This window comes from Diabrotica undecimpunctata, chromosome 1, assembly GCF_040954645.1.
Source record: "Diabrotica undecimpunctata isolate CICGRU chromosome 1, icDiaUnde3, whole genome shotgun sequence".
NCBI lineage: Eukaryota > Metazoa > Arthropoda > Insecta > Coleoptera > Chrysomelidae > Diabrotica > Diabrotica undecimpunctata.
Genome location: NC_092803.1, coordinates 80,333,907 through 80,345,985, shown reverse-complemented (window position 1 = coordinate 80,345,985; position 12,079 = coordinate 80,333,907). Strand labels below are relative to the sequence as shown.

General features: G+C 30.0%; 1 protein-coding gene across 2 annotated transcripts in view; it reads left to right on the top strand.

Annotated features, from left to right (window-relative positions):
* The window catches only part of LOC140439454 (uncharacterized), an 80,641-nt gene extending 74,512 nt beyond the window's left edge, over positions 1-6,129 (top strand). For both annotated transcript variants that reach the window (XR_011950628.1, XM_072529378.1), the window contains exon 2: positions 5,833-6,129. Coding sequence is in view for 1 of the 2 variants with exons in the window: in XM_072529378.1 (XP_072385479.1) it covers positions 5,833-6,111 (279 nt within the window). In the remaining variant the exon portion in view is untranslated. The remainder of the gene's footprint in view (positions 1-5,832) is intronic.
* Positions 6,130-12,079: the final 5,950 nt, after the last annotated feature.

Sequence of the window (12,079 nt, the reverse complement as noted above, 5' to 3'; positions counted from 1 at the left end):
AAAATTGTACATAACACTACACCAAACAAGGACAAACAGTTTATAGTCGGTAACAGGAGAGAGGTTCTCTCTTGTTTCCCTGTTTCCTGTTACCCCAACTATTTCAACTATATATATATATATATATATATATATATATATATATATATATATATATATATATATATATAAGAAATACTGGATATTATTGACTGTCTATATAAACAAAGAAAGCAGTTTATTAGGGATGCAGTCAGTAGGTTTGGCCAGGATGTTATAGAAACACTCTTTTGACTTTTGGTCGAGCTTTCGGAATTACTTTATTCCTTCTTCAAGACACTGTAATTAGAAGAAAGTGTAAATATTTACAACATATCTCAAATTATCATTACAACTTACTAGTCGTTGAGATTATCTGTGTAAAGCTACGACACTCAACATTGAAAACACACATATAAAATATTTTATATGGGATCTCCAATATGTACCTTTCAGCTGTAACAGTTCCATTTTTTATGACCACTAGGTCCGTACGTGCGTTCAAAGAAATACCACCCCACACCATAACGGATCCTCCACCAAAAAATGTGGTGTGTGAGAAGTTACACTGAGCATATCCTTTGTTGGATCGTCGCAACACACGAACACGTCTGTCGTTATTGTACAAATAAAATCGGGATTCATCAGTAAATAGCACTCGTTCCCAGTCAGCCTCTAACCAATTAACGTGTTCTCTGGCAAAATGTAGTTTTCCCCTTCGATGCTCTGCAGTTAATAGAGGACCTCGGGCGGCAATCCTAGGTGTTAAGTTCTATTCCCTAAGTCGCTGGCGAACATTTTCAGTACTAATTTGTATAGCATGCACGTCTCGAATCTGAATTTGTAGACTTCGATGTGCTACAAAACGTTGTCGAAGAGCAGAAATTCTTAAAAATCGATCTTAAATAGGGGTAGTTACCCAGTTTTGTCCTTGCCCTGGTCTGCGAGTATGATCCCCTGTTTCGAGGAATTTTTCTAACACCCGTGAGACGGATGTGTGAAACACGTTAAACCGACGATCAATTCTTCGGTAACTCCAACCTTCTTCCGACAGTATCACTGCTTTGGCACATTCATCTCGGGTTAAATTACGTGATTGACGCTTCATAATAAACACAATTAACAATAATCAACAATTAAACAGTAGTCGAATAAACTTCGTGAACACTTGAAAATTAGTATATTTATAGAATTAGTACATTTTTTGCTTCTTTTTGGTTTGTTCCAAAAAAAACTATAGCGATAAAACACAGTCAATAAATATACGAATAGCATATACAAGGGGCTTGCTTATTAAAGCTAATAAAATATTTTAATATTTCAAAGTGGTGCGTTAATTTCTTGGAGAAGTGTATATATATATATATATATATATATATATATATATATATATATATAATATATATATATATATATATATATATATATATATAATATATATATATATATATATATATATATATATATATATATATATATATATATATATATATATATAATATAAGTAAAAAGAAATGGCATGTCTCGCAAAAAAGAAAACCAAAAACGGTATATCGATGGAAGGCAACCGTATATACGTATTTCTGACTATTGGTCGTCTTCAGTACGGTGCAGCCAAGTTAGAAAAGAAGCATATTAACTTGGGAAAGGATCACTGAAGATGACCAATAGTCAGAAATACGTATATACGGTCGCCTTCCATCGATATACCATTTTTGGTTTTCTGTTTTGCGAGACATGCCATTACTTTTTACTTTTATTATTTACTTGCATTATCCTTTTCCATTTGTTTTAAAAATTTCAACGTTTGGCATTCCTTTCCCCAGGTAGCTGCAGCTTCCTCCGTGGTTCTACTAACTCTAATGCCACAAATTGGTTGCATTGCTCCTGTAGTGATCCTTTCCCAAGTTAATATGCTCCTTTTCTAACTTGGCTGCACCGTACTGAAGACGACCAATAGTCAGAAATACGTATATACGGTTGCCTTCCATCGATATACCGTTTTTGGTTTTCTTTTTTGCGAGACATGCCATTGCTTTTTACTTTTATTATTCACTCGCATTATCCTTTTCCATTTTCTATATATATATATATATATATATATATATATATATATATATATATATATATATATATATATAAATGTATATATATATATATATATATATTTATATATATATATATATATATATATATATATATATATATATATATATATGTATATATATATATATAAATATATATATATATATATATATATATATATATATATATATATATATATATATATATATATATATATATCTATATATATATATATATATATATAAATATATATATATATATAAGAATAAGAAAAAAGAAAAAAAAAGACCGGAAGAAATCTTTCAAAACGCATTATTTCTCACAAAAGTGATTGCAGAATTAAAAAACCATCTTGTGCTTTGGCAGAGCATGTAATCGATAAAGACCATATTATGGATTTTGATAACATTAAAATTTTATGTAGGGAAAGTAATAAATTCAAAAGGACTTTTTTGGAAATGGTTTGTATTAGCAAAAGTGATAATAATTTAAACAAAAGATCAGAAATTCAAAATCTAAGCAAAATTTATAATTATATTCTTTCTTTATAATTTATGTATAAAACTTGTAAAATGTCACATTTTGATTTAATTTTCCATATATCTATTACATTTTTTCAGACATCTGTCAATGGTGAATAAATCTTCTTCTATTTTGTTACTAAACAAAAAAGAATTTTTAAACAAAATTTTATTTTTGGCAATATAATTGTCAAAAATAAAAATTTGAAGTTGGCATTTATGACATTGAGGCTTATTTGTAATTGGTTTATATTTTAACTTATTTATAAATTCAATTGTTTTTGTATTAAAAAAATGTTTTCAAAATTATACTAAAAATTTCAGAGAAGCATTTATTAGATTAGGACATTTTTATATTAATTATTTTTAAGATGTATTAGCAGCAATTTTTATTTACTAAACTAATTTTATTTGGTGAGTTAACAAGTGTTTTCTTTCTAGTTCAACTTTGTAAGATATTTTGTCTTTTTAGCAGCTCTTGATAATAATTGTAAACACAATTGAAAGCTGGAGAAGATAAAAAATAGTTAACCAATAGCCCTTTTATTAACTCCAACCCATCCAAAACAGTTATATAGTTATTATATATATATATATATATATATATATATATATATATATATATATATATATATATATATATATATATATATATATAAGAATTACTGGATATTAGTGACTGTCAATATAAACAAACAACACAGTTTATTAGGGTTGTAGTCAGAAAATTGGCCGGGATGTTAATGAAACACTCTTATGACTTTTCGTCTAGCTTTCGGAATCGTTTTGTTCCTTTTTCAAGACACTATAATTAGAAAAAAGTGTAAATATTTATAAAATATCACAAATCTTCAGTGCAACTTACTAGTCGTTGAGATTATTTACAAAAGCATAGACACTCAACATTAATAACAACACACATAAAATATAAAATAGTGGACAAAATACATTTAAAATTCTTAATTTGTGTGGGTACCCGTACCCACACAAATTACAGTTATATGCATATCATGTTGCATACCATTAAGACAGGTTTAAAAATTAAAATCACCTAAAATGGGCCTCTAGTATTTCTTAAAAAGAAACATGATATTAAATACACCTAATTACTTTTTAATCATAGGATTTTTTCTTTTTGTTCTCTATGTGCCAGAGTTAAAACACACTAGTAAAAGATGACAACAAAATTTTTACTACTTGTACCTAAATTTTAAAGAAATTTTAAAGAATTTTAAATGTATTTTGTCCACTATTTTATATTTTATGTGTGTTGTTATTATTGTTGAGTGTCTATGCTTTTGTAAATAATCTCAACGACTAGTAAGTTGCACTGAAGATTTGTGATATTTTATAAATATTTACACTTTTTCCTAATTATAGTGTCTTGAAAAAGGAACAAAACGATTCCGAAAGCTAGACGAAAAGTCATAAGAGTGTTTCATTAACATCCCGGCCAATTTTCTGACTGCAACCCTAATAAACTGTGTTGTTTGTATATATATATATATATATATATATATATATATATATATATATATATATATATAACATCGAAAAAAGGAGTACGACCGTCAATCCAAAATAAACTAAGGTACACTCGAAGAGTGGTGGGTTTTTCGGTCAAAGTGGAGAAATAAAAGACAAAGAAGGTGGCTACTTCATCTATTTATTGAAGACGTTTCGCTTTCTGCTCAGAAAGCATCATCAGTTCATCTAAAAAGAACAATATGAAACCAAACATCCATAGAGAAGTTACAATAAAAGTGTGTTACCTTACTAAGACATGTAGCAGTCAATGATGTTAAAAATATGAAAAAGCTTACGAAACTGGACATTTAGAGTAAAGTTGTATAAATCAATTAATTTAATTTAATACCAAGTTTTAATTAATTGATTTATACAACTTTACTCTAAATGTCCAGTTTCGTAAGCTTTTTCATATTTTTAATATCATTGACTGCTACATGTCTTTGTAAGGTAACACACTTTTATTGTAACTTCTCTATGGATGTTTGGTTTTATATTGTTCTTTTTAGATGAACTGATGATGCTTTCTGAGCAGAAAGCGAAACGTCTTCAATAAATAGATGAAGTAGCCACCTTCTTTGTCTTTTATTTCTCCACTTTGACCGAAAAACCCACCACTCTTCGAGTGTACCTTAGTTTATATATATATATATATATATATATATATATATATATATATATATATATATATATATATATATATATATATATATATATATATAAGGAGTACGACCGTTATTCCAATATAAACTAAGGATCACTGGTGGGTTTTTCGGTCAAAATGTAGAGAAAAAAGACAAAGATGGTGGCTACTTTATCTATATTTATTTAAAGACGTTTCTTTCTTTCGCTATCTAATCAGAAAGTATCATCAGTTCATCTAAAAAGAATAATATGAAAAACCAAACATCCATAGAGAGGTTAATAAAAACATGTTACCTCAAAAAGACTGGTAGCAGTAAGTGGTATAAAATGTTAAAGAAGCTTAAGATATTAGACATTAAATAGTTAAGTTGTATAGACAATTAATTGAAATTAAAAACAGTTTACAATTTAACACAAACTTAGAACAGCAAAAGAACCATGTGGTTATTATACATGTAATTTAAAAAAAAGTATGTAAAATATAAGTATTTGCCGAGAAACTAATAAGATCACAAGATCACACTTTTAACAGTAGAATATTAATTTAGTTTAATTTTGACTTTAGGTAACATTATTAAAGTTGTTGCAAAAGTTTGCTGTAGTAATCTTGTAAAAAATGTAATGACAGTTACCACAAAAACCTTCGACACTACCTGGAGACACTCGGCGCAAATGGGAACCCATTGTTTACAATTTTAAAAATAAGTAGCCAAATGAAATAAGTTTTAAATTATGCGGTATTGCTTTAAATCCAACCAAATTAAACTTTAAAATACAGATTAATTAAAAATGCATATCCACACTTGGACAGTTATTTGTCATTGTTTTGGTACATTAAAACAATCACTAAAAAGGGCGTCGGTCCAAGTAATAAATTAATTAGTCCTAATATTAAAAGAAAAACTAAACTAAACTAAATCGGTTTATATGATTTTAGATAATTTGTTACTTTACGTTGCAGCATAACTTACTTTATAAGTTTATGTTGCACCACTATAGCTTTTATTGGTTTCATTGTTATTTATGTCTGTTTTAGGGAGCCGCTATTTTCGCTATTATGTGCTGTGATCTAGCTGCACGAGAAGCCAAAAACCTAACCACTGTGTGCTATAATCTACTTAACGAGTCTATGATAAACCAGAAGAATGCCGAGTGTACCCAGATGCTGCTACAACTAATCGACTATACCAAGTCTGTTCCAGCTAAGTTTACAGCTGCTGACTTCTACGAAATAAAACGAACAACTATTCTGCAAATTCTGGGAATTGCTATGACGTATTTTGTAGTCGTAGTTCAATTTGATGGTTTAAGTTAGGCCATAAAGTCACGTGTATCCGCTATATATGAATGAATTTTTATCTATTTATCGTGTAGTTAATATAATGTTTTATGTGTTAAATAGTTTATTAAAAGGTTGAATAAAGGTTTTATAATTTATTTTATTCAAAACCCCTTACCACTCTGTTGAACCTTCAGATAAAAAAATCTACGAGTTTCATTATAAAGTCACCAAATAATGGAAGTAGAGGTAAAATATCAAATAACTAAAGCAAATAAAATATCTGAATTTTTGAAACACTATATATGGAGAACTCACTTCTTATCATTGCAAGTAAAAACCAAAATATATAAAGCTCTGGCTAGACCAGATCGCCAACATTTCTGAAACCATTGTCTGCCAGTTAGTTGATACGAATCTAAAGCAAAATATATAAAAAAAAGATATTAACGTACTTATAATAAACAAAAGAATCAAAAATAGGAAAAGAAAAGAAACCAGCACATAAATCGAATTTGGCTTTAGGAATACATTTGGTATCCATCAGGTACGTATTGTCTTAAATAGCTATACTTATTCAAAAGAAAACGCGACCAACGCAAAAATATTTATGTAGCTTTCGACAATTACGAAAATAGACCAGAGAAATTAGTCAATAAAAAGCCTTTTTCTTGACACTCTTCGATACAGGTATCTAACAACTTCTTTTGATAAATTTGGTGATAAAATATATAATAAACCAAACATTCAAAAGATTAAACGTCATTTTTTACTTATAAAGAATATATACACAATGCAAGGTCGCTATCTGTTTTAAAATATTAAAGTAAAGACCCCTAAATTAGATAGAAAAATGTCAAAATTTTACTGAAAAAAACATAGAAACTCCTTTAAAATAAGGGGTTTTAAGGTTATTTTTGTTAATTTGTTGCTTAATTATTGCTAAAAATAGCTTCAAAAATCGATTTTTTAAAAATTAATAATAACTTTTCTAAAAATGAGCAAAATATTTTAATCTCAATTAATAGTAGGGACAATATCACATGTGAGTACGGTCCTGACTAAGGTACAATATACCACGTTTAAAGCCGTCAAAAAATAAAATTATTTTGAATGGTAAATTACCTTTCAAAAATTTTTATGTCATCTGTGCAAAAAATTATAGTGCTACACTAGTGCTCACCAATATAGCCTGACGTGAGTACTCGAAATTACATTAATATAAACAATATTATTAGAAGTATAACCTGCAAAATACACAAAGATAAAACAAGTTTGAGTATGGACCCGGAACGACGACCAGTTTTCGAACTGGCGGCAGGGCCGGACTTACGGCATCCTTAAATATCATGACTTCGAACAATATTATTTTAAAAAACACTACCTCAATCAACATGAATCAACCACAAAGCTCATCTTTAAACTCCTATTCCAGTGTAGTAAATTCTTTTAAACACCCAACAAAAGAACAGGCTATTGTCCTGTCTATTGTAAGATACCAAAATTCACGATTACATCATAGCAGTAGGATCACTAGTAGGACCACGTAATGTCATCTTCGCATCAAGAATTTCTAACAACCGAATTTGTATTTATCTTTCCTCAAAAAGCACGGTCGACTCACTTCTCCACTCCTACAAGTTTGTTAACATAAAAGAATCACAAATAGAAATAAGAAGATTGATCACTCCAGCCAATAGACTCATAGTATCTAATGCATGTCCTACAATTCCTAACAACATTATAGAAGCAGAGCTACAAAAAATGGGTATCATTGCTGTGTCTAAGATGACTATCTTAAGAATAGGTATGCCAGAAACAGAATACAGCCATGTTCTCAGTTTTAGAAGGCAAATATTTGTCACTCCCCTAGAAAATCTCTCTATCCCCGATTCTTTTAATATATCACATGACAACACCCTGTATCGTTTGTACCTTTCCATAGATGGATATAACTGCTCAAATTGTAAAACTATTGGTCATAAAGAAGCAGAATGTCCTCACAGAACTGATCTCACCCCATTAAACCCTTCCCTAGCACCTATCCTATCAAGAACAACAGTTCAGAAATCTAATGAGCAAACAAATGTAACAATGGAAACCGACTCTATTCTAGTAACACCTATAACCAACACTACCCAAAACCCTTCTCCCAATACATCATCAGACTCAAATAATTTAATCAAAAATTTAGCAGAGGAAACATCTTTACCTTCTATAAACATTGCCAGTAAAACCAATCAAGTTAAAAGACAAATATCGTCCTCTCCAGACATTATTGAAAACAATGCTCAAACTAACACAGAACTTGTTATGCCTCCTACTCTAAACAAACCCAAGAAAAAATCTAAAAAATCAGATAAAACTTCTCCCGATGAACTCACTCTTTCTCTTGAATCAATAAAAGATAAAATAGAGAACAGATCACCCGCATTTATTCTAAATTATAATGAGATTTGCGATTTCCTAGAAAACACACTACATTCCCAACATCCCGAATTAATCTCCAAAAATTATTCCAATGAACCTACTGAACTAATCGATATTCTTAACTTCGTCCATTGTTATATCTCCAATTCAAAACTAAAAAACAAAATTACTCGTTTAAAGAAGAAACTAAAACCCAATAAAACATCTTCAATTGAAGAGTCCGATGAACCGCCATCCCATTCGAAAATCTAATGTCAGATTCTTTTATTGTACAGTGGAACCTTAATGGGTTTTACACCCATATTGAACAATTAAAACTTTTAATTAATGAACTATCTCCTAAAATACTTTGTCTTCAAGAGACCCATTTTAAAAATACTAATATAACTCTCCGAAATTATCAATGTTTTCTAAAAAATAGAAATGCACACCAAGCCAGTGGCGGAGTAGCTATTTTCACTAGAACAGATATACAAGCTAAACCAATTGCATTACGTACTAGTCTTGAAGCTGTAGCTGTAACAGTTTCTTACCAAAAACATATTAACATTTGCAATATATATCTGCCTCATCCCAACGATCTCAATTTACAAGAATTTAGAAATCTTATAGATCAAATTCCAAACCCAAAAATAATTTTAGGTGATATGAATTGCCATCATCCGGCATGGGGAAGTCATAAAACTGACAAATTCGGTAATTTATTAAATCATTTCATTGATTCCTCAGACTTAATACTACTTAATAATGGAAAATCGACCAGATTTAACTCTTACAACGGCTCATTTTCCGCCATAGATTTGACATTATGTAGCCAATCATTGTCAACTTATCTCTTATGAAATACTTTAGAATCACTACACGACAGTGATCATTTCCCCATTCATGTAAGACTTAATAAATCTCAATCTCCTAAATTCCCAATATATCAATCTTGGAAAATAAAGAATGCAAACTGGAACTCCTATCAGATCGACATCCAAATGAAAATTTCCAATTAAGCAGTGACATAAACTCTGACATTAGATCCTTAAATAATATCATAACAGAAGCTGCCTTAACTAATATCGGTAAAACTAAAGTCTGTAATAGACAACCAGTGCCTTGGTGGACCAGCGAAATCGCACTAGCTCTATCTATAACAAAACGTGCGTTTAATAAACTTAAAAGCATAATACGGAAGAAAATTTACTTAATTTTAAAAAACTTAGAGCAAGATCGAGATATCTCATAAAAAAAAGTAAAAGAAATACATGGGAAAATTATGTTTCTTCTATAAATTCATCGACCCCTTCAGCTGTCATTTGGTCTAAAATTCGTAAACTCAAAGGTTCCAGCTCTTTTAGACAAATAAACTCCTTAACTCATGGTCAAACACTAATTACTTGCCACAAAGCTATTGCAGAAAAATTTGCTGATATTTATCAACAAAATTCTAGCAATAATGATATACCTCAGGAAATGTTAACGCACAAGGAAACTATAGAATCCTCTATTATCACCATAAACGATACCAATGATCCTTTAAATATCGCTACAACTCTTCAAGAATTAGAATTTGCTATTTCTGATTTAAAAAACGCCTCGGCTGGACCAGATGACATACCACCAATATTTATAAAAAACTTGCCATTTACAGCTAAACTAGTTTTATTAGATTTATTTAATACTTGTTTTCTAAAACATAAATTTCCTGATCTTTGGTCCCAGGCTGTAATAATTCCCATCATCAAGCCCAACAAAGCTAAAGATAAGCCCACTTCTTACCGCCCCATCTCGCTAACCTGTAGTATGTGTAAAATCCTGGAAAAAATTTTAAATCTTCGTCTAGTATGGCACCTGGAAAATAGTAATCTCCTTTCCCCTTATCAAAGTGGCTTTTGAAGAGGTAGATCGACGTCAGATAACCATGTTACTTTACAAACCTCAATTAATGAAGCTTTTGCAAATAACCAAAAACTGATTGCTATTTTTTTTGACATAAGCCAAGCTTTTGAGAGAACTTGGAGACACTGCATTTTGAAAAATCTAAGCGATAACGGGATTCAAGGTAACATACTAGCATTTGTAAACAATTTTTTAAATAATCGATCAATAGAAATTAGAACAAATGGCCTTAAAAGCTCAACAAGAACATTAGATAATGGTATCCCTCAAGGTTCCATCATAAGTCCAACATTATTCTTAATAGCTATTAATAGTGTTATTCATGAAATTAGAGCACCAATTAAAGCCAGTCTTTATGCTGACGACATCGTCGTTTATACTAAATCAAACAATATAAAATCGGCAACTAAAATTTTACAAAACTTTTTAACTCAGATTGAAAATTGGACGTTAAAAACTGGGTTTAAATTCTCTACAGAAAAAACACACTACATAATTTTTAATAAAAACAGATCTCGGTATTCAACTTACCTAACTTTAAATAATTTAGCATTAAAACAATCAGAAGAAGTTAATTTTCTAGGTTTAACTTTTACCAGAACCTTAAATTGGAACTTGCATATCAATAATCTACAACATTCCTGCCAATCTAGCTTAAATATACTCAAAATTATGTCTAATAATCACTCATTAGGAGTAAACTAAATTTTGGTTGCATTTGTTATAACTCTGCAAGCAAAACTACCTTAAAAAGGCTTAACGGTATTCAATTTACAGCTTTAAGATTAGCACTTGGTGCATTTAGAACTAGTCCCACTAGTAGTTTACAAGTCCTAGCTAAAGAGCCACCTAAACTATATAACTATATAACTAAACTATATTGCCAAAATTTCAATTCAAAAACAACATCCTCTTTTCTCTTAAATTTTCCACCCTGGCATCCTCTCTTTTAAAAAGGCAACAAACTGTATTCCAGAAATAGAAAGAATAAAAGTCAAAAATTTTAACATGGATCAACTTAGTCTATTGCTATATACAAATGAAATCTCTCCTCCATGGACAACCCGCCTACTTACCATTGACCTAACACTAAGAAAGTATCCCAAATCATATACAAACTTCCCGATAATTAAACATCTTTTTGCAGAAATCATATCAAATTACCCCAACTACTTACAAATCTTTACCGACGCCTCTAAAACCGAAGATGGACATGCTGCTGCTTACTATTCTGATGAAGAGAACTCCTACAGTATACACTTACCTACAAATTGTAGTATACTCACAGGTGAAACCACAGCTATATTAAAAGCCTTAACTTTTTTCAAAACGAGTAACAATATGAAGTGCGTCATCATTACAGATTCACTTAATGCCTTATTGAAATTAAAGCAAATTTATACAACAAATCCCATTATACAAGCAATAAAAAATGAATTAGAAACACTTCATTCCATGGGAAAGGACAAAGCTTTCATTTGGGTACCATCGCATACTGGAATCTGGGGAAATGAAAAAGCAGATCAACTAGCAACTACAAGCCGTATCAACTTAGAAGATACTAAAAAAATGACAAAATATCCTTATTGTGACATGAAACATCTGATTAAAGATCATTGCAGTAACATTTGGCAAAATTACTGGGAAAATTTAGTAACGAAATTAAACCCAATATGTCTAAAGGTGA